Raw genomic sequence first — 27,190 nt, forward strand, 5'->3', positions numbered from 1 at the left:
TGACAGAGAGAGAGACAGCGAGAGAGGGAACACAAGCAGGGGGAGAGGGAGAAGGAGAAGCAGGCCTCCCATCGAGCAGGGAGCTCGATGCGGGGCTCGATCCCAGGAATCTGGGATCATGACCTAAGCCAAAGGCAGACGCTTAAGGACTGAGCCATCCAGGCACACCCGGAATAATTTTTTTAATGCATATTTTAAAATGTTACTCCCCTGCTTAAAATCCTACTGGCTGGCCTGTGGCAATGCTCCAGCCAACTACATTTGTTGCTTCTCTCCCTCACTTTACCATTTTCTCCACACAACTACCCTTTGGAAACATTGAGCTACTCTCACGGTTCCTAAAGCAGCTAGGCCCCCAGCGTCTTTCACCATGCTATTCCCGCTCCCTGAAATAGCTTTCTCTTTACTTGGCAAACTGCTATACATCTTTCGGGGCCCCTCAGATTACCACCTCTTTGGGGAAACCTTTTTTTGGGGGGTGGAGATCCCTCAGACCATGCCCCTCCCCCGTTTACTTCTGATTTTACACAGCCTGTCTCCCCCACTAAATTACGACCCCTTTGGGCGCCTGAGTGGCTCAGTCGGTTAAGCCTTTGCCTTCGGCTCAGGTCATGATCCCAGGGTCCTGGGATTGAGTCCACGGTCAGGCTCCCTGCTCAGCGGGGAGTCGTCTTCTCCCTCTCCTTCTGCCCCTCCCCCCGCTCGTGCTCTCTTTCTCTCTCTCAAGTAAATAAATAAATAACATCTTTTAAAAAAATAAATTACCACCCCTTTGAGGACAGGATCAGAATCTTAGTCAAGTTTATTTCTGCCTGAGCTTTGCATACAATAAAAGTTTATTGAACAAATGAATCCCTGTATGCGCCTCCGCCCCCCCCCCCCGCCCCGGGCAGGAAAATTTCCATGAAAGGGCAGGCTGATGCTGAGTCACGCACGTCTGGACTCAGGGTTCCAAAGAGCTGGGAGCGATGTTCAGTGAGCCGAGACTCTCGAGTACGAACTAAGCTAGGAAAGTTGGTAACGAGATCCGTCTGGGTGCCGTCGAGGGGTGGGCAGGAGAGTCAGTGGCCGAGCCGGAGTCTTGGTCCTCAGAAGGAGTTGAGAGGCCTAGGCGAGAGCTTGAGGAAGTCTGGAACTGGGAAGAACGAAGCGCCTAGTTTGGGGTCACCTGTCGGAGGGTGGTGGCGCTGGGACACAGCGTCCGAGACAGTCCGTAACTCCGCGGTCCGGAGTGGGCGGGGAAGCGGCGCTCTCTTTCTCTGTAGTCTGCGCTCAAGTCCCGCCCCTTTCCGGGGAGCCTTCCCTGGATTGGCTGTCCTTCCTTAGCGTCATACGGCCCCGCCCCGGCGCGCGTCCCGCCGCGTGCCCACCCCCGGGCGGCTGCTGCAACCTACGCTCTACTGCCACAGCCTGCCGCCCGCGGAGCCGGAGCCCGACCCGGAGCGCGCAGAGCTCGACTTGGGCTCCTGGGCCGCGGCGGCGGGCAGGCGATGCTCCAGAGGCCTGAGCAGCCATGGAGGCCGAGGCGGGCGGCCTGGAGGAGCTGACGGACGAGGAGATGGCGGCACTGGGCAAGGAAGAGCTGGTGCGGCGCCTGCGGCGGGAGGAGGCGGCGCGCCTGGCGGCTCTGGTGCAGCGCGGCCGCCTCATGCAGGAGGTGAATCGGCAGCTGCAGGGTCACCTGGGCGAGATCCGCGAGCTCAAGCAGCTCAACCGGCGCTTACAGGCCGAGAACCGTGAGCTGCGCGACCTCTGCTGCTTCCTGGACTCGGAGCGCCAGCGCGGCCGGCGAGCCGCGCGCCAGTGGCAGCTCTTCGGGACCCAAGCATCCCGAGCTGTGCGTGAGGACTTGGGCGGTTGTTGGCAGAAGCTGGCCGAGCTGGAGGGCCGCCAGGAGGAGCTGCTGCGGGAGAACCTGGCGCTTAAGGAGCTCTGCCTGGCTCTGGGCGAGGAGTGGGGCCCCCGGGGCGGCCCTAGCGGCTCTGGGGGCTCAAGCGCCGGGCCGACACCCGAGCTCGCCTTGCCCCCCTGCGGGCCCCGCGACCTGGGCGATGGAAGCTCCAGCACCGGCAGCGTGGGCAGTCCCGATCAATTGCCCCTGGCCTGCTCCCCAGATGACTGAGAGCTCAGCTTCCTTCACGTCGACGCCCGACCAGACTGCTTCCCAAGCGCCGGGACTGCGGTGGACCTCGGGACCTGGACGCCGTCCCGCCTGCGCACGAGGGGCCACTGGCATGGATTTGGAAACTCTGGCACCAAGGAGGGCCCCTCTCTCTCGCTGGTGGGGCAGCAGGGGGACTGGAGGCTGGAAAGAAGGGACTTGCTGGGGGCGGGGTGGGGGCTAATAAACTGGAACGGAAGCAGAGCCCGTGGCCTGGGCAGCGTCTGTTTGGGACTCGCCGGGGTGGGGACGAGGGTGGGGACGTTGAGACAGGGTACCATTCCCATCCTGAGGGGCTGCAGACCTAAGGTGGCTGACTCCCCCACTACCTCAAGCCTGGGGCGGGATGTGCGACCGTGGTAAGCCCCTGGCTCCCCCCATTAGGCTCGGGACAGGCCGTGATCCGGCCCCTGAAGTGGCTCCAGCTCCCTTCCCGGCTCCTTCCTGTCCAAGACAATGGGGCAGGAAGCAGGTGTTGGGGGCCTAGAACCCACTCAGCGGCCTCCCCCGAGGCTGAACTGGGCATAACAGCGCCCTCCTGTGGCCCACGCAGGAGCGCTGTGGGCCCCCATCAGGAGGAAGATAATAATTCTTTTGGCTTGCACCCAACATCACTCTAGTCCTCCTCTCAGTCCTAGAGACGAGGCAGAGCAGATGTAACTTCATTCGTCAGATAAGACAACCGATGTCCAGAAATATCAAATAATTTGTCCAAACTCATGCAGTAAGTCCATAGAGCTGAGACCGGAGCCTCGGGCTTCTGGTTCCAAATGTTCTCCCTTTCGCCTCTGGGTTCAATGAGACCAGGCCAGAACTTCGAGCCTTTTATTCCATTTTGGCAGGTTTGTATAAAAATACTCTCTGTAGGAAAATAAATAGCAGCTGCCTTCGTTGTGGAGGCTTGGATTCCCTGGAGCTAAAGTCTTCTCAGAGCTGGGGGGGGTGCTGCAGGTCAGCTCATCACAGAAGCCTCTGGCACTCTCCTGCCATTCAGGAGGGGCCAGCAGAATGCCCTGGTTCAATCACTTGGTGCTGCTGGCAGTGTGGGGCTGGGTGAATTAGTGTTCTAGGCTGGTAGAGTATCATCTTCTGTCCGACTGGGTTGGGTGGATCACAGGAAGAGTGTGATGAAGACTAGGTGTGGTCTGGAGGGGCTTAGGGCTCTAGAGGACCTCTAGGGATCTACGAAGTCCTTTTTGGTTGCCAGGAGTTCCCTCGCACAAATGGGAAATATTTTGTCTCTGATTTAGTGCAAATTATGCTAGAGAAGCCAGCTCTGGAAAAACAGTGGGCAGTTTTGGTGGCCCCAAGCTGGCTCTACTGGGAAGCGAAATATGCTCTGTCTCATCTGGAGGGATGGAGAAGAGCCTGCTGAGGATGGGCATGGGATATGGTCCAGACCAGCTGGACCAATGGGTGGGGAGACATTGGCTAGAGTGGGACCCGCTGGTAGGGGGGCTGGGGTGCCTCATAAGGCAAGGAGGGTGGGGGAGCCGAGAGGGTCAGAGGATGGGTCCCCGCTGCTGCTGCTACTCCTGCGATGGGCTGAGGCGCAGGGCTCAGGGGTGCTGGGGTAGGTGAAGACTGGACTAGGGGTGAAAGGAGTCAGGGAGGGTGTGGTCATGAGTGTGGGGGTGTGCAATGCTTCGGGTTCAAGCACAGGCCCCGAGGAAAGAGAGATACAAGGTACAGGGCAGGAGGGGGCTGGTGGGCTGCTGGTGCCGCTGGTACCGCCCGGGCCGCCCGAGTCGCTCTCCGTGGCCCCTTCCGGGATTTTGCAGATGGGGCGGTGGGCTTCAAGCACCAGCTCCAGGCGCTCCTTCTGCTTCTGCAGCTCCTCAATCTCCCGCTGCAGACCGGATTTCTCGTCCTCCAGTTTGTCAGTCTCCTGTGGAGGGTTAGGAGAGGAGTTAGAAGATGAGGGCTGAATACCGCGTAGTCTCGGGAGGTGGTGGTAATTGGGTGGTGGGGGTGGGTCTCCAGCGAGTCTGGACTACAACTCCCATGAGCCCTTGGGAGATATGGGCTCGCCTCCCATCAAGCCCCGGAGCATCTTAGAAGGAGGTTGTCCGCCGAAGCTTCAACGCTCCTTCGCTTTGCTGGGAGTGAGACGCGCTATAACTAATTTTTCGTCGCTTTTTTCTCGTCGTTTTCTCCGAAGGAATGCTCCTCCGACGGGAGCCTGGGGGAAGGGGATTTAATATACGGGCGCCCCCTGGAGCCCCGCAGGCTCAGGGGAGTGACGGCCCTCTGAGGTTTGGTGGGCCGGGGCCTGGACACCCTCCGCACCGGCCGATGCTCACCGCCTGCAGGAAGTCGGTCAGTTCCTTCCTCCGGTTCCTGCACTTGGCCGCGGCCAGCTTATTCCTCTCACGCCTCACTCGACGGCGCTCCTCCTCCTCCGGGCTGATCTGGACGGGTGGAGGGAGTAGTGAGGTAGACCCAGGGCCACTGGTTGCCCGGCACTCGCCTTGTGCGGTGGCCCAGTGCTAGGATCCTGGCGGAGGACACGGCGGTGCAGCCCCTCCCCCCCCCCCCCCGCCCCGGCCCTGCGCTTCAGGGACCACACTGTACCGCGAGCAGTTCCCCTCATTCACGCTTTAGTAAGATGGAATTAATCAGATTCCCTCCTCGCACCCCGCTTTTGCCTCCTCTGCTTCCTCTCTCAGAATGCCCCCCCCCACACTCACACACACACTCCACAAACCTTTACACACACACACACACCCCTCTCTCAGGACTCAATTGAGATACCCCCACTCTTCCAGGAAGCTTTCTCATTGTCCAGCCAGAAGTGGCCTTTCTTATTCAGCCCCTGGGAACCAATCGCTCTTTCTCGAAGGACCCTCATTCTTTTCAATCTCTTGACAACCGAGTGTCCTTTCCCCCAGAGGTTGTGAGCACTAGGAGGGATTCATGAGTGTTGCGGCTGAGCAAGTTGTTTTTTTTATTAGGAACCTATTACATGCCCACGGAAGAGCTTTACACAGATTCTTAACCCAACTTTCCGTGTAAGGAACTGAAGCCTGAAGAATAACGCATTTATGGTCCCAGGGCAGAAATTAAAATCCACTCACTCTATTCAACACTAAGAGGCCTGCTAATGGAGACCACCTCCCGCAAAAGAACCCCACTTAGAGCTCACAGCCCCAGTCTAGGAGTCCCAGAAACAAAGAGCCCCCCTGAGGACAGGGCTGAAGAAGTCCTGAAGAAGGAGCCTGCTTCTGGGGCTCACAGCATGGTTTTCTTCTCCAGTTTGTCATAAAGTCTTGTTTAACTGCACATCTTTCCAAGATCCTAACCTCTCTTCTCTTCTATCCTGCTGTCAGGGTAAGCTCCCTAATGCACAAGCCTCACTCCACTACAGTCTCATATACCAAAATGAAGGAGGAGCCACTCCCTTAAAGACCCTCTATCTCTTAATTATTTTGGTAAAGACTTTTTTTTAGCACCGTGAAAGCTGGAGCCCTGGTTGGGGAACCAAGAGTTCCCAGCTCACTCTGCTTCGAGCCTCTGTTAGCTCTGGATGAGATAGTGTGGCTTGATGGTTAGGATCTCACTTTAGAATTAAAAAGACCTGGGGCGCCTGGGTGGCTCAGTCGTTAAGCGGCTGTCTTAGGCTCAGGTCATGATCCCAGCGTCCTGGGATCAAGCCTCACGTTGGGCTCCCTGCTCCGCGGGAAGCCTGCTTCTCCCACTCCCCCTGCTTGTGTTCCCTCTCTTGCTGTGTCTCTCTGTCAAATAAAAAAAAAAAAAATCTTAAAAAAAATAGAATTAAAAAGACCTGTCTCATTGCTCACTACTTGTGTGATCTGGGCAAGTGACTACCTCTCTGTGCCTTCACTTCCCAGCTGTAAAATGGAGAAAACCAGAGTGCCTTCCTCAGAAGTATTTTGTAAAGATTAAATGAGATAGGGAAACTTAGACCCAGAGAGTAGCTGCAGGGAACCCGCCCCTTTCTGTTCTCTCCCCAGCTCCATAGACAGCATATGTTCACCATCACCATACATGTCAGCAGGTGGAGACCTTCTACCATCCACCCACCTTTCCACATGTACACCTTACATGTTTTCACCTCCACCTCCATTCTTGCTCCTGCCATCCTCCCTACCTAGAATGTCTTTTCCTTCATCTCAACCTATGCAAATCCTACCCATCCTTCCAGGCGAATATACCTCCAGCTCCAGAAAGCTTTCCCTGATCTAGAAGTGACCTCTTTGCCCTCTGGATCACCCCAGGGGCTCCTATTACTTTCTCCCTTGGCCAGGAGTCACCAGTGGCCCCACCTCCCCATCTCCCCCCTTTCTAAGCCTGTGTTCTTTTGGCCAAGAACTTGTCCTCTGCACCTCAGCACCCTTGTGGCCATCAGAACCAGTACAATGCCTCTGCTCCTTACATGTTCACTGGGCCGTCGACGAACCCCTGGAGGTGGCCCAAGGGCCCGGATGACTCCTGGCCGGGGCTGCGGGGGACTGTACTGGGGGTAGGCCAGAGGCCTGGGGTAGCTGCCGGGTCCCAGGAAGTGAGGCTGCACCATCCACTGCAGCTCCTGGCTGCCACTCACAGCATTGATGTTTGGCACGAGGTGGAACTTCTGAGGGATGAGAAATGGAAAGCCAAGGATGAGATCTGTGTAGCCTGAGGGTTTTCACTGGACAGAAGCCACCCCACCATCCACCCTTAATGCAGCTGCTGCTTCCGAGAGACCTGAAAGAGCACAACTTGACAGAGAGACTGACTTGGTGACAAATCCCTGCTTAAGAGCTATGCAACTTTGGGCAACTCTCATAACCTTGCTGTGCCTTCATTTTCCTAGCGGAACATACTATAAAGTATGAATTCCAGGCACTGTCCCAACCACTTTACAAATACTGACTCATCTAATTTGCACAACAGTGTCTTCATTTTCAGTCGGGAAAACAGTTGTCCACAGACACATAGTCAGTAAGTGGGAAGTGGAGTTTGGGCCCAGGCATACTCCTGTACTCTGCCTGAGTCCCATCTGCACAAAGAGGAGAATTCCAGCTCCTGTCTCCAAGGCTGGCTGAGAGAACCTGGTGAGAGAATGTGTGTGACAGGGCCTGGTAAGTGGCAGGTGTCCAGTGCCCAGGGGCTGTGGTGGGCAAGAACCACTGCCTTGGGTTTAGGCTGTCCCAGTGAGCTCTCAGCTCAGCCACTTACTGGCTATGACTCTGGGCAAGTTATTTAATCTCAATGTGCCTCTGTTGCCTTGCTCTTAATATTGTCATAGGTGAGGATTATAGCATTTCATTGATGCTAAGAGATGCCCTTTAGTAGCTCTGAAATCACAGTTCACTTGGCAGCTTTAGAAAAATTTAGCAGCATTGGGGCGCCTGGGTGGCTCAGTCGTTAAGCATCTGCCTTCGGCTCAGGTCATGATCCCAGGGTCCTGAGATCAAGTCCTGCATCCGGCTCCCTGCTCGGCGGGAAGCCTGCTTCTCCCTCTCCCACTCCCCCCTGCTTGTGTTCCCTCTCTCGATATCTCTTTCTGTCAGATAAATACATAAAATCTTGAAAAGAAAAGAAAAATTTAGCGGCACAATATAATGGTGGGTTTTCAAATCAATGAATTCTTAGATTCTGTGAAATACGGTTAATGAGGTAGAAACCTCAGGGACCATGCAGGCGGCACTCTATGCGCTCTATGTATTACCTGCCAAGATTTTCTTTCAGCCAGAAATCTGAGGAAGGGATTGAGATGGGGATTCAGTATTGGGGAGGAGACCTGGGTTCAAGCCTTGGGGCTGGGCTCTGGCGCCCAGGCCTCCGGGAAGCGCGCCACAAGTCCAGGCAAGTCCAGACAGCGGTGTCCCCGGCCCAGCGCTGCGGGCCCAGTGGCCCAGTGACCCCAGTTCCGGGACCGAGGCACCGCCGGCGGCATCTCCCGCTCCCGAAGTAGTCCGGGCCGGGCCGCTCCGGGCCAGGAAGGGAGGGGCGCCCCGGGTGAGTCAGCCACCGTGACTCGGCCGCTGTGACTCGGCGGAACGGACGCCGCTCCTTCCCTCCCCTAGCGACACGTGCGCGCTGCCCCTCGACAGGAAATGGGCACCTGCAGCCACCCAAGTCCCCCCAGCCTGCAGCGGGGCGCCCTTCGGTGACGAGAGTCGGGGGCGCGGGAGCTGCCCGCTGCAAGACCCTGCGCATGTCCCGGCATCTCTCAGTCTCCACTGGCCCCAGCCTGTAAATTAGGGGTCGAGAACCAGTCTCCGGGATCCCACCAGGTTCCACTGCGCCAAGAAGGGGACAGGGACTTGGCGACAGGAGAGAGAGGGACAGACAAACGGACACACAGATGGTCACAGACTGTGCTGAGGATTCCCAGTCTGTCGGGGCTAGCCTGCCGCTGGATCCCGCCTCCCTCCTGTGTGGGGACTTCTCGGCCTCAGCCCAGACTCCGGATCCCGGTAATTTAGTCTGCGATGGATCAAACCCTCTGCTCCTGTCCGAGCTGGGACTAATCCCGGACTAAGGGGCGTCCTCCTGACGCAGACAGGACAAAAAAATTAGTTGTGGACGGGAAGAAAGAAAGAAGGTAACAGAGACGGTGGGACAGATGGACAGCAGACAGCGAAGGAAAAAGGGGCGAGCGAGAGGGGACGTTCGCAGATCCTTGCGGTGCCCGCCGCGCGCATTCCCCTGGGCTGCTGGCGAAATGTGCCTCTAGACGGTGGAGAACGGGCAAGCATCCGCGGCCACGGCCACGGCCACGGCCCCAGACCCAGTCCCTACTCCTGTTCCCGGCCCCGATCCCAAAGTGTGCGGAGCCGACCGCAGCGTCCCAGGCGCTGTCCACCCGGGAACCCCAGGCGTCGGGTCCCTCTCACCTGCTGGCCTGAAGAGGGGGGCTGCGCCGGGCCGCCGTACGCACCGCCGGCCCCGGAGCTCGGTCCGGGTTCCCCAAAGTCTCGGAACATGCCCTGGCTGGCTGCTCTGTGGGGTCCGCCTCGCCGGCTTCGGTTCTGACTCACTGGCTCCTCGCGGAGTCTTTTCTTTTAATGAATGAAAAGTTCTCGGGCTGAACCACTTCGATTGCGGGGCGGGGGGGGCGGAGCGGGCGGGTTTTCAACGGGCACTGGACACCTCAGGGCTCCACCTCCCCAGAAGCGCCGCCTTTTGCCAGTCCGCACGGAACTTGTCTACGCCTCCTACAGTCCGGTAGCCACCTTTTCGTGGGGGAAAGGGACGGACCTGGCGTCCCCCACGATAGCGGCGGTCTGCCTCCTCTGACGTAGTTGCCCATACATGGTGCAATTTCCTCGCCGCGGCCAGGTGGAACCGAGGATTCCCCCGAGGATTTACGCACCTGTAAACGGCTGGGCGCCGGGCCCCACCCCGTCGGCGAGCCCAGGCTTTGGGCCCGCCTTCCCAATTCGGGGCGCGTGGCCCACTCACCGCCTGTCTGGCCTTAGTTTTGACATCCGTCAGATGGGACGAGAGAATCACGCCTTGCAGCGCGTTGGGGGGGTTGAAATGAAGAATGAGAAAGGGGTCTGGAAACAGTAAAGTGGTTTATAAATGTGATTGTGGTGGTTATTATTTTATTTGCTGGGTGCTTACTTCATGCCAGGAACCGTGCTACTGCCATCCAAGGCATTGTTCTAAGGTTCAGGTATACTAAAAAGTGGGTAAGTGATAAACCAGGCTTACCGAAAGGGAAATGTTTACAGTGAACAAGTTAATGGTTTGAACTACCCACAAATACAAGGCAACATGATTGTGCTACTCATAGGATAATTTCAGAAGTTATAACAAGTTTTAATTCAGAGCCTCCATAAGCGGTTAAGAGCCTGCAGAGCCTGCAGCGAGACACAGTTGTCCTGTGGTCTGATAAAGGTCATCTTCTTTAAATATCGTCACCGTTCTCTGGGCGCTGTGTGGTCACCAGCCTTATTTGGAGATTATGTCAAAGGTCTGTATGAATGTGAGGCCGAGGCCAAATTTCAACAACCAAGGCCAACAACCCTGGGGAGTAGGTACCATCAATCATCCCCATTTTACAGATGGGGAAACTAAGGCTGAGGGATGTTGAAAGGAAGTGCCTAATGTCCCTAAGCAAGTGGCTGAAGCAGTTTGCCAAATCAGGGCTGTGGGAGCCCCAAGCCCACGCTCCGTCAAGATTTCTCAAAGCCCTCCCAGACACTTTTTCACCGGTGCAGAATGTCAGCGCTGAGAGGACCACCCCAAAGCTTCTCTGCTTCCTGCCGCGGCCAGGGTCACACAACTACAGAAAGAGACCTGGGCTCTCCTGCTTCCCACTGCTACCTCCATTTGATCAGCTCCAGTTTTGTCCTCAGGGAAGGAAGAGTTTTGGGGAAGCAGGGTCCTGGGCTGCCCTCCTTGGGACTGAGCCAGGGTCTGTGGGTGCACTCAGGACTCAGACACAGAAGGCCAGGTTGGCCTAGGGCTTCCAGTCTCTGAGCTACTATTTTCTGTCTCTATGACCCTGGTGGGTCACCTGCCCTTTGAGTCCCAGTCCCAATGGGAGTGATTGAGCCTCCTGCTGACCTCATGGGGTTGCTGTAGGATCAAATGAGATCATAAATGTGAAAGAGCTTTGTAAGCTCTAAAGTGCTGTTCGCTCAGAAGGTGGTTGCCAGCTTGGTGCCTCTCCTTGCCCTTATTCTACTCATGCTTGTCTTTCTCTAAAAAGAAACCAACAGCAGTTTACCAGAATGAGAAATAGAGAGGTGAGAGAGACAGAGGGAGAGAAAGAGAGTGATTTGAGGCAGTGTGATCTATGGAAAAGAACATGCATGCTGAAATCAGACAACTCTGGGTTCTGGAGTTTGAATTCTGGTTAGGCTGCTCACCAGCTATATGATCTAGATGAGACACACAATCTACATGTCAGGGTTGTTACGGAATAGAAATAAAATAATATCACATGTTTAGCCCGGCATATAGTAAGAACTTGACAAATAGCAAAAACAGGGACACCTGGGTGACTCAGTCATTGAGCATCTGCCTTTGGCTTGGGTCATGGTCCCGGGGTCCTGGGATCGAGTCCCACATCGGGCTCCCTGCTCGGCGGGAAGCCTGCTTCTCCCTCTCCGACTCTTCCTGCTTGTGTTCCTGCTCTCGCTATCTCTCTCTGTCAAATAAATATATAAAATCTTTTTTTAAAAATAGCAAAAACATCCCTCTCGTGCTCTCTATCTCTCATTCTCTCTCTCTCAAATAAATAAATAAAATCTTTAAAAAAAAAAAAAAAAAAAAAAAAAAGGGCGCCTGGGTGGCTCAGTTGGTTAAGCGACTGCCTTCGGCTCAGGTCATGATCCTGGAGTCCCGGGATCGAGTCCCGCATCGGGCTCCCTGCTCGGCAGGGAGTCTGCTTCTCCCTCTGATCCTCTTCCCTCTCGTGCTCTCTATCTCTCATTCTCTCTCTCTCAAATAAATAAATAAAATCTTTAAAAAAAAAATAGCAAAAACAAATACACATGTTAATAAAAAGCTCCAGAAGCGGGAGCCCTTGGGGTTCTAATCAAATACTAAGGCAATCATGCAGCACACACACTAACTGATGTTTGAACTCTTTGGCTGAGCCCAGGTTGGATGGGTCAAGGTGACAAAGGCGGCCAGGTGGTGGCACATGTGAGGACTGACACAGGTCAGCCTCGACTGCATACATCTGCCTGATCCAGAAACACGAACCTGTCCCACTCCCCCCAGCATCCTGGGGCAGTGACTGAGCTCAGGGGCTCAGGTCTCAAATCTGTGTGTGTGTGTGTGTGTGTGTGTGTGTGTGTGTGTATGTGATTGCGTGGTTCTGAAAGTCCCTTCCTGCCCTAACCGTTGGTGGAGCCACAAGGAGGACCTTTCAGAGGCAGCACATTCCAAGCTCCTCAGTCACTAACTTCTGCTTCGCGGCTGCAGAAACGTTCCGGGCCCCTGACCTCACCAGCTCCCACCCAGGGAGGCGAGGCGAGATTCCCAAGTGGCCACTGTGATTGCAGGAGTCCGGGGGCCCAGAGGTCTGAGAAACCAGGGCACTGTCCCTTGGCACCTTGTGTGAGCCTGGTTCAGTCACTTCCCTCCCTGAGCCCCAGAGAATGCCCACCTCTTGGGGCTGCAGTGAGGCAAATGGAGGCGATGGATGAGTGTGCTTGGCACACAGCAAGTTCTGTCAGTGCCCCTAGGATGTGAGGCGATGTTTATGTTTATGTGTTTCATTTTCCATTCACTTTTTATTTTTTTAAAGATGTATTTATTTATTTGAGAGAGAGAGATTGGGGGGATGGTGCAGAAGGAGAGGGAGAGAAATCCTCAAGCTGACTTCCCACTGAGCATGGAGCTCTACTCGGGCTCGATCCCAGGACCCTGTGATCATGACCTGAACTGAAATCAAGAGTCAGACACTTAACCCACTGAGCCACCCAGGCACCCCTCCATTCACTTTTTAAAAAAGATTTTATTTATTTATTTGAAAGAGAGAGGGAGAGAACAAGGGAGAGGGAGAAGCTGACTTCCCACTGAGCAGGGAGCCCGATGCAGGGCTCGATCCCAGGACCCTGGGACCATGACCGGAGCTGAAGGCAGCCGCTTAACCGACTGAGCCACCCAGCTGCCCCTCCATTCACCTTTTAAGTTGAAGTTTATTTATTTTATAAATGAGGTTGAAATTTACATAACATACAATCAACCATTTTAAAGCATAGACTTCAATAGAATTTTGTGCATTCACAATGTTGTGCAACCACCACTTCTCTCTCGTTTTCTAAACTTTTTTATTATACCAGAAAATCATCCCCTTCCCATGAAGAAATCACTCCCAATCGCATTTCCTGGGAACCACAAATCCTCTTTCTGTCTCTATGGATTTACCTATTTTGTACATTTCATATAAATGGAATCATACAATATGTGACCTTCTACATCTGGTTTCTTTCCCTTAGCATGTTTTCCAGGCTCATTTATGTTGTCTTATGTATAAATACTCTGTTCTTTTTTATTGCTGAATAATATTCTATTGTATGGATATACCACTATTTATTTATTCATAAGCTGATGGATATTTGAATGTTTCTCCTTTTGGGGTATTATGACTAATGCTGCTGTAGACATTTGTGTACAAGTTTTTGTGTGGACATATGTTTCATTTATTTTGGATATGTACCTAAGAGTAGAATTGCTGGCTCATATAGTTAATTCTCTGTTTCACCTTGTGAAAAACTGCCAGACTGTTTTACAAAGCGGTTGCACCATTTTACATTCCTACTGGCAGTGTTTGAGTGTTCTAATTTGCCCACATCCTTGCCAACATTTATTATTTCCGTTTTTGAAATGAAAGACATCCTCGAGGGTGTGATGTGGTATCTCATTGTGTTTTAATTTGCATTTCCTTAATAACAGATCATGGTCCTTAATGATGAATATATTTTCATGTGCTTTTTTGCTATTTATATATACTTTAGGGGCAAATGTTTATTCAAGTCCTCTGCCCATTTCTAATTTTTTTTAAGTTGGCTCCATGCCTAATGTGGGGCTTGGACTCACAACCTGAGATCAAGAGTCCCATGTTATACGAACTGAGCCAGCCAGGCACCCCTAATTGTTTGTTTTTTTGTGTGTGTGTGGTTGTTGAATTATAAGAGTTCTTCAGGGCACCTGGGTGGCTCAGTTGGTTGAGCGACTGCCTTCGGCTCAGGTCATGATCCTGGAGTCCCTGGATCGAGTCCCGCATCGGGCTCCCTGCTTGGTGGGGAGTCTGCTTCTCCCTCTGACCCTCTTCCCTCTCGTGCTCTCTCTCTCTCTTCTTTCCCTCAAATAAATAAATAAAATCTTTAAAAAAAAAAAAAAGAACAAACCATTTAAAAAAAAAAGAGTTCTTCATATATTCTGGCTAGCAAACCCTTATTTAAAATATGATCTGCAGATATTTTTGCCCATTCTGTAGGTTGTCTTTTCACATTTTTTTCAGAACACCCTTTGATGCACAAAAGTTTTTAAAATTTTTATGAAGTCTAATTTCTGTTTTTTCTTTTTTTGCTCATTCTTCCAGTGTCAGAGCTATGAATCTACTGCCAAATTTGAACATTTACCCCTATGTTTTCTTCTAATTGTTTTATAATTTTGGTTCTTATATTTAGGTTCCTGCCTAAATTGAAGTTTAATATACATCTAGTGAAGTGCGCTCATCCAACATGTTCAGCTCGATGACTTGTTACGTGTATGTAAACCCGTGTAGCTACTGCCCTCATCATGATAGAGGACATTTCTAGCAGCTCCCAAGCTCCTTGTGGCCCCCCTCAATCACCACTCCCCACCCATGGGTACCACTATTCTGACTTCTAGCATCATTGATGACTTTTGCCTGTTCTTGAACTTCGTATAAACGGATGCGTCCTTCGGTGGCTGATCGCACTCATTTCTCCAGGATAAGTACCCAGGGGTGGAATTATTAGGTCACAGGGTACATGGGCCTGAGCTGAAGGCAGAAGCTCAACCGACTAAGCCACCCAGGTGACCCTTAAGTCATTTTAAAACATGATCTTTTTTACTTTGCCTTCTATTTTTAAATTTTTCATTGCATTTCTCTTTTACTAGGTAATACTTTTACATGCTTCAAGATCCAGAAGCTACACCAGGGTACACGGTGGAAACTACACTTCTTGTGTATCTTTTTTACCCAGAAGGTCGCCTGCTCTGCATCCTGTTTTCTCCTTGCTTTTTTGTTTTCTTGTATCTTGGAAATCCTTCCACGAAGTATATGTAGATCTGCCCCATTAAAAAAAAGGTCTACTTCGTTGGACTATATTTTACATTCAGTACCATGTATTGGTCGGTTGTGTGATCATTTTAGACACCTGTGAGCATGTTCAAATCAAGATATAGAACATTTCCACCCTCCCCCACCCCCGAAAGTTCTCTCCTGCCTCTCTGTAGTCATTCTCTCCCCCATCCCCCAGGAAGTCACTTATCTCAGTTCTATTGCCACAGGTCAGTTCGGTCTCTTTGGACTTTCACATCAGTGGAAGCCCATAGTTCAAGCTCTTTTGTGTCTGCCTTCTGTCTCACACCATTAGGTCTGAGACTCACCTGGATGTGCGGAGCAACAGCTCGCTCCTTTTGATTGCTGAGTCCGACCCCATTGCATGATGGACCAGTTTCTATATCCATTGTCCTGAATGAACTGAATATAAAGTTGAATGGAGCCAGCTGTGGGGGAGGTAGGGATGATTAAAGACTTGGTCTTGGCCCCAGGACACTTACAGCGCCGAGAGGTGATCAGACACTGAGGAAAACAGCCCTGGCAGTAGGTTGGCAATGCTGGGGGCCAGAGCTGGAGAGCTGGAGAGCACCAGGGGGCACTACAGGAAGCCCCAGGAAGGAAGGATTCCTTCCCACCAGGGGGAGGGCAGGCTTCCTGGCAGGGGAGTAGTTGAGGTTGGGGGAGCTGTTCTTGGGGTTGAAGTGGTTGGGCACAAAGGCCCGGGGACGCTGAGGTCCAGAGCATGTGGTGGAATGTGTGTTGGGCTGTGAGCTGGAAGGGTGGGCAGAGTGAGGCCTAAGCCAGGGTCCTTGAATGCCCCGCCAAGGAACTTGACTTGGGCTGGGAGACAAGGGGACTCCTGAGTGGTGTTTGAACAGGGAAGTGACCTGTGCCCAGTTCGCTGAGGCTGGAATCTAGGGAAGAGGGGGCTGGAGTCCCTTGTGGGAAGGTCTCCTGGGCCTGGCCCTCCAGGCTCTCAAGGTCAGAGGGAGTCATGTGGTGGGGCCCGAGCAAGGAAGAGGTTGAGGTACAAGTGGGGAGTGGGCTGCTGTTTCCAGGGCCTACTGTTTGAGCATGCACAGGGACCTGTCCCTCTGCTGTCCTTTGAGGCTCATGCCACCCTGTTGCGATGGCAGGCCTGTCCCCATGAGGCAGATGAGGACCCTGAGGCTCCAGAGGAGAAAGGGGCTGGATTAAGCAGGAGTCAGGGACAGGGCTGCCGTGTCCCCACTCTTGTCCTGGGTTTCTCTCCCCGACCAGCCCCCTCTCCAGCCCAGGGCATCCTAGAGAGCATCAAAGACATGGTCCCAGCCACCTGCATCTCTGATCTGTTCTGCAGCCTCAGAACAGGCCAGCCCCTTTTCCTCTGGGAGCCTCAGTTTTCTCTTCTTGCAGGTGAGTAATTTACACACCGTAAGCCCTAAAACCAGAAGTTTCAGTGGAGATCCACCTGGGGGAGGGGCAGGGCAGAACCCAGGTCCCTCACCCCTGCTGCAACCAGCACAGCTTGGGGAAGCAGCAGAGGATAACCATAAGAGTTCTGGAGTCAGGTGGCCTGGGTTCGAGCCCCAGCTCAGCCGCTTTCTGGCTGTGTGACCTGGGCCATTCTCTTAACTTCTCTATGCCTCAGTCTCCTCATTGTGAAAATAATATAATGTCTGTACCTGCTTTTCAGGGTTGTTGGGGGAGTAAATGAGATTAGGTGGGGATAGCACAGGACTGGTTTCCTGTAGAAGGGCTCAGTAAGCATTAGCATTTTCGTGCCGTCGAGTTTTGTGCCTTGTGGACCGTTCCCTCTGCATGGAGGGCCTCGGGGTCCTGCTGTCAGTGCTCAGGACAGCTCTGCCCGCTCAGCCTCACCCCTTAGGTTTCTTGGAGCAGTTCCTGCTCCCTGCAGACCGAAGCCCAGGGCAGTTAGGGCCTGTCACCCAGTTCTTGGGCTCTCCTCATCGTCCTGGACCTGAGGCCTACCCCCACCCCTGGGCTCCAGGGTGCCAGATCCTCCTCCGGGCCAGGAGGGGGATGAAACGCTCATCCTGGGATAAAAGGCTGGCAGGCCGAGGCTGGGCCAGTAAACCACCCCACCCTTGCTGGGAGGACCTCTGGGCACCCATGTAAACTGAGTCATGGGGGGCGAGGGGGTGAGTCATGCGGCCTGTGAGTGGGAGCCAGATGGGGCAGAACTTGCCTGTGGAGGGCCTTTGGCCATGCCTCAAAAAGCCCCAATTCTCAGGGCCCCTCCAACACCCGGCAGGACCCCAGCCTGCCCGCCGAGGGGCAGGGATCTGGAGGCTGGACTCAGAGGGCACACCCGTGCCCGTGTGTTCCTGCATGAGTGTGTATGTGTGGCTCGGGGAGGGGAGCCGGGCTGGCAGACCGGAAAGGGAGGCTCTGGCTCTGGAGGAAAGGATGGGGGTTTGGAAAGGAGTCAAAGCCTTAAGAGAGGAGATTTTGGCGGGAATGCTTCTCTGCCCTCTCCTGGCCTCTGGGGGTTTGACTGATTTTTTCTCCCCCCTGCAGGACAAGCTTTCTCTTTCTAAGCCTGGGAGGAACCAGGGCCCAGTGGGTGACATGTCTGTCCTGTAGAGTTCCCAGGAGCCAGAGCTGCTCATTGACGGGGGACACAGCTCCCTGCCACAGGGGTGTGTACAAGCATTTTGGGGGAGTTGTGGGGGCTGCCAGAGTGTTTTTAGCCTTGACCATGGCCAAGTTACTTTACCTCTTCTGTCTGCAATTCCTTCCTCAGTAAAATGAGGGCTGTGAGGACCAAAATGCATTAATGCATGCAAACTGCTTGGAGGAGTGCCAGGTGCCGACTAGGTCATGCGCCCGTTCGCTCTTACTATCTGACCCCCAGCATCCACAACTAAACAAATGGGTGAGGGGAGGGGGCCAGGGCGCCCCTTGTGTGGCCATTGCTTTGGATCCAGTCTCTGAGGTCATTCCCTGGGAAGCTGCCCCATACCCTGCCCCACTGCCTGACTCTGTCCCTCCGTCCAGCCGGCGGGGTGCAGCCTGATGTGTCCATCAGGCACACCAAATGGAGGGGGGGGGCTTTCATGCCCTGGTGCGAAGCCAATAATCAAGGGAAAATGGGTTCAGTGGGTCTCTGGGCTGTGTGCCCTCAGGTTACCCCCTCAGTGTCTGCGGGATGCACGTCAGAGAAGTGGGGAGTTTCCCTCCCTGGATGAATCAGCTATGTGACCCAAGCCTCGTCCCTGCCAGGGCCCCTCCCAGTGGGCGGGAGTGGGGTGCAGTTGCCCTGCTGGGAAAATCCCCAGAACCTCACCAAAGCCCTGGCTAAAACTTTCTCCCAACTCAGCTGTTTCCTGTCTTCTCTGGCTCAGCCCCCTAGCCCCAGCTGAAATCAGGGGTCAGGTAGCTATTCTCCCCATTCCCCAGCCAGCCCCTCTAGAGCCTCCTCCCTGGGGTTTGGGGTACACAGGACATGTGAGTGGGAGGAGGTAGATTGTGTGTGGGGGGGGTCTCCTTTCCCTGGTCTCAGTCATCCTTTATGTGGTTTTATAAAAGAGGGCTGAGCATAGGGGCTTCTCCAAGTTTACTCAGCCTAGCCCACCCTGGGCCTGGGCTGTTTCCTTACTCCAAAACAGGGCAGAATCCCCTGCCAGCCTGAGGGGGTGGATCCTGGGGAGTTCCTGGCCTGGGAGGGAAGCAGTCTTTACCATAGGCCTGGGAGATCCTTCCTGCCCAGGCAGGTTCAGTCACTGTACTCTCTGGGTCTCAGTCTCTCCATCAGTAAAATGGAAATCTTGGTCTTGGCCCAGTCTGTTCTCTCCAGCGGTTCTGAGGACCTAACTTGTGTGGTTTACAAGTCAGGTCCTAAGTCCTTGCCGGGGCTTATTTATCGTTGCATCTCCTCACTCTAACAGCACTTTCCTATAGTGGGGGGCTCAACAATGCCGTCAGGCACTCTGGTGTTGGAGGACCTGGATTCAAATCTTGGCTCTGCTACTTATGGCTTTGTAACCTGGAACCAATTACTGAACCTCTTTGGGCCTCCGTTTCCTTTTCTGCAAAACAGCAATAATAAGAGCCAGGTGAGACTTCGATGAGATGATGGAGGGAAACACTCAGCACAGTGCCTCGCTCTTGTTATGAACGGAATGAGGAGACAGGCCCGGAGAGAGAGTGACTTTCATTCAATCACTCCTTTATTCAATAATGTTTATTTGGCACTTGTGCTAGGTCAGGTCCTATGCTGGACCCTGAAGACACCCTGCAGGATAAAGTGGAGCCACTGTCCTTGCGTCAGGGGGGGCCCCAGACACACAGATGAGAGCCACAGCGGGGTGGGTGTTATGGGAGCTTGGGGTGTGGGCGAATGGGAAAGGACAAATCTCTGGGAGGATGGGCTGGTAGGTGTGACTTGTGTTCAGCCAGGAAAGCACATGAGGGTCAGGCACACCAAATGGGAGGCGACAGCATGAGCAAGACACAAAAGTGAGAAAGGCCAGCATGCCTGCAAGAAAACAACAGGCAGCTCATGCTTCTGGAACAAGAAGGGTGAAGCAGAGAATGAAGGAGAGGAGTCCAGAGGAACAGGTAGGGACTGGATTCGGATTGAAATTTGGATTCGGATTTTGGTTAAATTTATGGAGAGGTTGCTCTGGCCAAGCACTGTGCGAGGCTCTGGGGACAGGGCTGAGATTTAGATGTTGTTCTTGCTTTCACTAAGCCCCACAGTCTGGGCATATGGCTTAGGAACCAGCGAGAGATAGGCATCAATCAAGTGATTACATAAGTAACCTCCCGATCCTTGCTGAATGACAGGTGTTCAAGCAGAAGGAACATCCTGAGGCCCAGGGCTGCATGCCAAGGGGTGAAGGAAGTGCCATTTGGTTCCAGTGGGGTGAGCACAGGCAGGAAGGGGCACCTGAGGGAAGCTGGGGCTTGGCAGGGGTCTAGGGTCATGGCTGCCTCAGGAGAGTGGACTCTATATTGCAGGCTACAGGGAACCACGGAAGGGTTTTTTTTTTTTTTTTTTTTTTTTTTTTAAGATTTATTTGACAGAGAGAGAAAGAGCACAAGCAGGGGAAGCAGCAGACAGAGGGAGAGGGAGAAGCAGGCTCCCCACTGAAGAGAGAGCCTGATGCAGGGCTCTATCCCAGGACCCTGGGATCATGACCTGAGCCAAAGGCAGCCGCTTCAACAACTGAGCCACCCAGGCGCCCCAACAGAAGGGTTTTGAGGAGGAGAGCTGGCTGTAGGGGGAGAGATGGGGTCGGTGGGAGGGAATGGGGCAGAGGAGGCAAGCTGCAGTGGTGTGAGAGAGTGAGGAGTGGGCTAAGGCAGGGCCATGAGGATGGAAGAGAGAGGAAAGTGTGTGAAATGCTTTGTTAGGAAAGGAGAATCAGGGTGCTGTTGATACCACCTGGGCTGCTTTGCGGGACCCATCGGGGCCTGGCAGGATCCCCCCAAGCCTTGACCCAATTTGGTCAAGTGCAAAGCATTGCTTGTCCGAGGGAGGCAGGGCAATGGGCTCCAAGTCCGAGACCACCTAGCTCTGGGACTTCCCAGGGCTGGGCTGAGGGAACTCAGCCCTGGGGAAACTTGGGGTGAGGAGGAAGCTGGGGAGGGGGCTGAGCCAGCATCTCATGACTCACCCACTTCCACCCAGTCAACCCAGTGGCATCTCCGCTCCCCTGCTCCAAATTCCAATTTGGTGAGGCTGCTGGAGGCTGAGTCAGCTCCGGCACGGCACGAGAGCAGCGTCCCAAGGGGCTCCTTGCCAGAAACCCTGGCCTCCAATCAAGGCCAGGGCCAGGCACAGGGTTGGGGGATGTCGGAGCCAGACTCCCAGATTACAGTAGCCTAGTTGAGTGGTGCTGCCCACGATCATGTGAGTGAATGTGCCTTGTGGGTTGTGAAGAACTCATGGTGGGTGAGGCCCTGGATAACAGTCTGAGGAGGAGGCAAGGGCCAGGGTGTTAAGTCCTACTCTGCCCAACTCACTGCATGACCCTGAGAGAACTTTTCCCTCTTGGCTTCTATTTCCTTGACCACACAATGGGACCAACATCTCCAAAGCAGGTTGTTGAGACTTATAAATGAGACGTATTGAAGTGCTATGCCAACTGTCCAGTGGCCCAGGACAGTCAGGGTGGGAGAAGCGAGTCCAAACGCGAGAGCTTCCAGAGCTCCTTATGGTTGTGCAGGTTGTTTACTGCGCAAGGATGTCCAACCCAGGCTGCCGAAGTCTAGCCCATCCTCTGCTCACCAGACCCTATTCCCTAACCTAGAAATGCCAGGACCAAGAGGGTACCTTTCTCTAACGGACACAGATACACCCTGTGCTCAGACTTTGCTGGGTCAAGCCCCTGGATTTACGGGAAACCGCTGAGAAACTGACTCTGAGTCTTGGGCTGGAGGAGAAGCAGGACTGGCTTTGCAGAGGCTCTCAGCGAGGTTCCCAGCCTTGGCAATGAGGTGAATCTTATTACTGGGGGCAGTTAGGGGTGCCCACTTAGGGCAGAGAAGCAATCTCTCCTGGTCCTGCCTCTCCCCAGCAACCAAAGCAGGTAACCAGTATTTTAAAAAACACTCAAGACACAGACCCAAACTGGGTTTTATTGAAATGCCAGGAGCAGGCACATGTCAAAATAGTAAAAGGAAGGAAGGAAGGTGGTGCAGGCAGTATGAGGTGGCAGGGAGGGGCAGGCCCCATGTCCATGGCCCTGGCATCCCTTCTCTCTGCCAAGGGCTGAGCGGGTACAATCACCCCCTCCCCCCCAACAAAACAGCATGCTTAGGCCTTGCAGGGCCTTTGCCCCTTGGACTGTGAAGGCTCCAAGAAGGACTGGAAGCACTAATTTTTCTCTCTTGTGAGGGAGGAGAAGGAAAAGATTCAGGAGGAGAGGGAGGTACAGCTGGGGGTGAGGGTGGCCAAGGAAGGCTCTCCTCCTGGGAATCTGTACCCAGCCTGTGGTCCTGGATGACAGAGGGGAGCAGCAGTGAAAAGAGAGGCTGAGGGTCCGGCCCTCAGGGAGCCAGAGCCTCCAGCTGGTGGGGACTCGAGAGTCAGCCCTGAACAGAGGGCAAGAGTTCAAAGGGATCGAAGATGCAGGCAGTTCCCAATTGGCGTAGTCCTCAGAGCTAGAGGGCTCAAACTCCTTGGGACAAAGAAGAGGAAGCTCGGAGGATCCATCCCTAGCAGGGAGCCGGGGGGGGGGGGGAAGGGGCAGAAGGTGGTGTCCCCCAGTTGGCCACACTAGGTTAGTTCCACATTGTTGGCGCGGTCCAGCACACGGGAGCCGCGGGTACTGCCCCCCAGCTGAAAGCGGCTCTCATAAAGCGTGGGGCAGAGGTGCCACCGGTTGGCCCGGTAGATGCCCAGGTAGGTGTAGACGTCAGGCTTGTAGGTGAGCAGGCACTTAATGCCTGCCGCACGGATGGCAGCATCTGCCTCCAGTACACCCAAGCGGTCCGTAAAGTCATCCGTGTAAACACAGATGACTTGGCGCCCACCCTCCCTGGCCCGTGGGCTCACCTTGGCCACCTGAAGCCGGCCCTCGACCACAGCCCGCGCAATGCCAGCCCAGGCATGGTCCAGCTTGAAGCCAGGTGCCAGGTGTATCAGCCACTTGCCAGAGAGCACATGATGGGTGATGGCCAGCTGGCGCAGGGTACTCGGTGTGATGGGCCGCCCGCTGGTCTGCAGAGCTTCCCAGGCTGCCTGCAGGCCCTGCACATCACCCGAGTTGGGGACATAGCCCTGCCCATATGCTGCAATCCAGCCCACAGGCTCAGAGTTGGGCGAGCCAGGGTCCCCATAGCGAGTAACCTGGGATGGTGGGTACTTGGCCAACCAGGCATCCAGCTCTGCAGCAGGTGTGGTTCGGGCATCAAACACCAGCCAGGGGTCCATGTCAGCTGCCATGGCCTCTGCGGCCAGGTGCTCAGCAGTGAAGCCATCCTCACGGCCGCCTGGAGAGTCCTCCTCCTCCATCTCTTCACCTGGCTCCATCCTGCTGTGAAGGAACGGAGTTAGGGCAGGCCCAGGACACATCTACAGTTTGCTGGGCCGTACCAGGTGCAGCCAATGGGCTAAACTCGGTGGCCTTGGGCAAGACTTAACGTCCCTGCCTCAGTTGCCTCACCTTTACAGCGGACAACTGTTCCTGTCCCCTAGAGCTGTTGAGCATTAAACGCCTAAGGTGGAATAAGCGCTGCATAAAGGTTGTTGCTGATCTTATTACCACTCTCCCCGATTTACAGACCAGAAAACTGAAGCTCGGAGAGAAGTGACTTACCCAAGGTCACACCTGCAACGAGTGACAAGGCCGAAATGTGAATTCAGGTGTGGGAGCAACCAGCCCCGCTACACCTCCTGGCCCTGCCAATAACTGGCAAGAACCCCGAGCGCTGGGATTTAACGGAGGGAGGCAAAGAAGCGCACGTTCGCGCAGCATCGAGGCAGGCCCAATAGGGCCAGACCTTCGAGGATGGCGCTGTCGGGCCCCACTTGAAGACGAGCACACTGATGCCCACAAAGGGCAGTGACCAGTCCAAGGCCAATGGGGCGGGTGGCCGGCCTGGAACCCAGGCTTGTTAGAGCCTACGAAAGCGCCAGCTTCGGGCCAGTCGCGCCCGCCGCCATTAGCGCCCACAGCCCGGGCCGCGCCCCCGCCCAGCCCTGCCCTGCCCTGCCCCCTCCCGCAGCCCCGCCGTCACCTCCGGCCTTCGCCGCGCTCGGCGCCGGCCCAGCCCCGCGCCCGGCTCCGCTCCTGCCGGGGCTCTGCGCCGCCTGCGCCCGCCGTCGCCTCCGCCGCGCCCCGCCCCCGCCACGGCTTGCCGCCGCCGCCATCTTAGCGCCCGCCGTCTCAACAACAACTTTATAGACAAGCGCCAGCACGGGGGCGGGGCCACCGGGCCGGGCGGCCCGCGCCGCGGGGCGGGACCTGCGAGGGGAGGGGCTGACCTCGGGGGGCGGGGCCGTCGGGGAACCCAGGGGCGGGGCGGGGCTTCGGGGGCGGGGCTAACGTTCGCTCTCCTAAGCTTGGGGGCCGGCGGGAGTGGCGGTCCGGTCCCGGAGCGACGCTCACACCGCAGGGAGGCTCCAAGGGGAGGGGACTCCGGCCCTGCGAGCGACGTCCTGACCGGCGGCGCTAGGACCCGTGGGGAGCGGCGGGGGCGGAGCAGGCGGCACCAGGACCCGGGGGAACCGCGGCAGGCGGGTGGCGAGCAGGCCCGGGGGCCGGGAAGCTGCGGGCGGCGGCGCTGGGCCCGGCGCGGCAAGAGAGGCCCTGAGATGCCGAGCAAGAAGAAAAAGTATAACGCGCGGTTTCCCGCCGGTGAGCACGTGGCGGGTCCGGGAGGAGCGGGCCGGGCTCTCGGGAGGCCCGGGCCCAAGCCGGGCTGGGGGGTGGGGGACGTTGGGCGCATCGCGGTGTTCGGGGGCAACGGGCGCCCCGCCCCCTTCCGTGCTCCCCGCGTCCGTGCCCCCCGCCCCCTTTCTCCCGGGATTACCCTCTCTCGGTCCGCCCTCCCCCAGCACCCCTTTCTGGACGGAGGTGACAGGGTCCGAGTTTTCTGCCCCCTCCCCAGGCGCGGATCAAGAAGATCATGCAAACTGACGAAGAAATTGGGAAGGTGGCGGCGGCAGTGCCTGTCATCATCTGTATCCTGTCGGGGCCTGGCCAGGTTGAGGGACGTGGGGTAGGGAGGGAGGCCCGGGGTCGCCCTTGTTTAGGGCTGGGGATCCCCCACCCGTGTTCTCCGTGACGCTCCTCAGCCCGGGCGCTTGAGCTGTTTCCTGGAGTCGCTGTTGAAGAGGCTTGGCAGGTGAACCCAGTCCCCGAAATGCCAAGACCATGACCACATCCCACCTGTGAGTGCCTGGAGCTGGTTGGGCCCAGTGGGACCCCTGCCCCAGGAGTTCACACACTTAGGGGAGGTGGGGAGGCTGCTGGGAGACCAGCATTGCCTCAAACTCTGGTTGGTTTGAAGTGGGGGAGGAGGGGTTGGGTGGTCTAGCCAGGCGGAAAGGTCCGGTAGTGGAGATGGGGTGGAGGTTTTCCAGCTCTATTCTGACATCCAGAGACCCTTGCTGTCCCTTGCTGAGGGCCCAGACATCTGGCCCCCGCCTGAATGCTGTCTTCTCCCCTCCCCGCCCCCCTTCCAGGAAGCAGTGCATTGAGCTGGAGCAGCAGTTTTGACTTCTTGAAGGACCTGGTGGCCTCTGTGGCCTGACATGCAGGGAGACGGGGAAGACAACCACATGGACGGGGGACAAGGGTACCCGCAGGTGTGGAGCCAGGGCCAGGTGTCCAGGCAAGGAAGGCCAAGGCCCACTGGGGCTGGGGGTGGTTGGGGGGTGGTCAGGGAGTGGTGAGATCTCTGGGCAGATGGACTGTACCTTCCCGAAGGGGGCCGGAAGCCAGGAAGCAGTGGACGGAAGAATGGTGGGATGGGAAGCAAAAGCAAGGACAAGAAGCTGTCAGGGACGGACTCGGAACAGGAGGTGAGTGAGGCCCCAGCCTGCTGCCCTACCCCATGGTGTGGAGCAGGCAGTCTTGCATCAGGCCTTGCTGGCTGGACACCTGGTCCCATCCTCACCTATGGTTTTTTTGTAAATTGGGGCTATAAAGATCAGGGCTATAGAGATCAGTCATCTTGTCCCTGCCACTCCCAGGGGTCTAGGTTCTATAGTCATGGGCTCATGCTTTTCTTGTACTCTCTGACCCCTGCCTTGCTCCCAGGATGAGTCTGACGACACAGACACTGATGGGAAGAGGAGACATCACAAGCCCCACCCCAGCCAGTCTTCCCCCCTGCCCCACTTTCAGCTGGTAAGTCATTCATTGGTACCAGAGGGGGCTAGCAGACTCCGAAAGGCTGACTTGTCTTTCTTGTCCTTCTGGCCGATTTGGGGGACGAGGGGGCGGGTGGGAACTGAGCATGGCCTGAATGGCTGGAGATTGTTCTCATAAGGTCTCCACCTCCACCTGCACACAGCCCCATTGGATGGGGGCCTGGGCAGGAGCTGTGTGACCTGCTCTGGGTCCTTCCCTTCTCTGAGCTTGGCTGCCCCTTGGTACAGAGGGCCATGGGCTCCATGCTCATGGGGGTGGGTAGGGCTCAGTGGGCACAAATGGGCACCGAGAGAGGGGCCTGATCTTTCTCTCCTGTTTCTGCCCTGCAGCCCCCCGACACCCTTCATGCCCTTCACCTCGACTCTGCCTCTGCCCCCAGCACCCCCGGGCCCCTCAGCTCCTGATGCAGAGGATGAAGAAGACTATGACTCCTAGCGCCCTCTGCCCCCCAGGCCACGCCCCCTTTTAGTTGGTTTTAGTTGCTCTGGGGGGAGGAGAGAAGATAGAGCTGTTCTTAAATTTATTAAAAAATTAATAATAAAAGGGAACACCAGTGTCTGTCCCAGCCTATGTCCAGGGCTCCGTGGCCACCTTCCCATCCGTCCACCTGCTTTCCCCATGCTGAGCTGAGGCCAGGAGCGGTGGCAGGCAGGGCAGCACCTGAGTGAAGGGAGGACCCAGAGGCCACGGTTCTGCCCGGGTAGGAGCAGGGGTGCTGACAGAATGAAGGTAGGCAGAGCGGTGGTGTAGGGCCGGAGCCAGGGGTGCTGGTTATGCTGGGGGACAACCTGTTCCGTTGTGCCGTGTGACCCCGGAGAGGTTCCTGTTTTTCTTCGAGTGGCCGCTTACCTCTCCGGTGGAGACTCTTCTGCCCACTCTGGCCTGCTGCAAAGGGACAGATGGGACAAATAATGGGAAGAGGCCTTGAAAACTGCAGAGCTCGGTGCCTGGTGCCATGAAGGGCATGCGGAAAGGGGCAGTGGGAGCAGAGGTAGGTGGGACTATCGAGGGCTTCAAAGATGGGTTTTCAAGTAGGATAGTGGCCCTGGTGATAGGTCCGCCCCCATTTCTAAGCAGACCCTCGAACCGTGGGGCCCACAAGGCAGATGTGTGCCTTCAGGGAGCCGGGGCTCGGTGAGGCTGGGCAGGAGACATGGCGGCTGTGGGCAGACTTGAGGTGCGAGTTACCAGTAGACTCAAGGGTGCCGTGAACTGATTGGCTGTGGGCTGAAAGGGAGGGAAGCCTTCGGCACTGCCAGCTTTTTTTTCTGCAGCGACTTGGGCAGGGGCCGTTTTCCAGCTGGAGGACACAGAGAAAGAGCAAGATTAGGTGTCAGGGTCGCAGCTTGGGCTGTGGCGAGTTTTGGGTGCCCGAGAAGCTGCCGAGGGGAGGCGTAGAACGGGCTTTGGAATATTAGGGGCCTGGAGACTTGTATGAGCCTTGAGAGTAGGTGACCTCGCCCCAGG

The 27,190-nt window shown here is 55.7% G+C and overlaps 4 protein-coding genes across 8 annotated transcripts; 2 read left to right on the top strand and 2 right to left on the bottom strand.

The window, feature by feature from the left end:
* The first annotated feature begins 863 nt into the window (after positions 1–863).
* Positions 864–2,371, top strand: CCDC85B (coiled-coil domain containing 85B). The gene has a single exon (XM_027580991.2). The coding sequence runs from the start codon at positions 1,514–1,516 to the stop codon at positions 2,120–2,122; it is 609 nt and encodes a 202-aa protein (XP_027436792.1). The 5' UTR covers positions 864–1,513; the 3' UTR covers positions 2,123–2,371.
* A 197-nt stretch (positions 2,372–2,568) lies between these two features.
* On the bottom strand, positions 2,569–9,544 carry FOSL1 (FOS like 1, AP-1 transcription factor subunit). Of its 2 annotated transcripts, XM_027580989.2 has the most exons (4): positions 9,007–9,543; positions 6,558–6,755; positions 4,465–4,572; positions 2,569–4,049 (listed from the first exon to the last, which is right to left on the bottom strand). In XM_027580989.2, the coding sequence occupies exons 1-4, from the start codon at positions 9,094–9,096 to the stop codon at positions 3,630–3,632; spliced, it is 816 nt and encodes a 271-aa protein (XP_027436790.1). In that variant the 5' UTR covers positions 9,097–9,543; the 3' UTR covers positions 2,569–3,629. The 2 variants fall into 2 exon arrangements, with proteins under 2 accessions (XP_027436790.1, XP_027436791.1); XM_027580990.2 differs by lacking the exon at positions 6,558–6,755 and having other exon boundaries at positions 9,007–9,544.
* An 11,917-nt stretch (positions 9,545–21,461) lies between these two features.
* Positions 21,462–23,709, bottom strand: C11H11orf68 (chromosome 11 C11orf68 homolog). 4 transcript variants are annotated; one of them, XM_027580171.2, is made up of 2 exons: positions 23,583–23,709; positions 21,462–22,876 (listed from the first exon to the last, which is right to left on the bottom strand). In XM_027580171.2, the coding sequence occupies exon 2, from the start codon at positions 22,873–22,875 to the stop codon at positions 22,120–22,122; it is 756 nt and encodes a 251-aa protein (XP_027435972.2). In that variant the 5' UTR covers position 22,876; positions 23,583–23,709; the 3' UTR covers positions 21,462–22,119. The 4 variants fall into 4 exon arrangements, with proteins under 4 accessions (XP_027435972.2, XP_027435971.2, XP_027435974.1 ...); XM_027580170.2 differs by having other exon boundaries at positions 21,462–22,879; XM_027580173.2 differs by lacking the exon at positions 23,583–23,709 and adding an exon at positions 23,162–23,533.
* Positions 23,354–26,532, top strand: DRAP1 (DR1 associated protein 1). The gene is given in 15 exon segments (XM_035723147.1): positions 23,354–23,361; positions 23,571–23,788; positions 24,021–24,202; positions 24,456–24,528; positions 24,643–24,698; positions 24,701–24,738; positions 25,033–25,060; positions 25,062–25,094; positions 25,096–25,134; positions 25,136–25,155; positions 25,256–25,277; positions 25,279–25,371; positions 25,610–25,637; positions 25,640–25,703; positions 26,053–26,532. Coding segments are annotated over 15 exon segments (1,008 nt in total). The 3' UTR covers positions 26,159–26,532.
* The last annotated feature ends 658 nt before the right edge of the window (positions 26,533–27,190 follow it).

This window comes from Zalophus californianus, chromosome 11 (genome assembly GCF_009762305.2).
Source record: "Zalophus californianus isolate mZalCal1 chromosome 11, mZalCal1.pri.v2, whole genome shotgun sequence".
Classification (NCBI taxonomy): Eukaryota; Metazoa; Chordata; class Mammalia; order Carnivora; family Otariidae; genus Zalophus; species Zalophus californianus.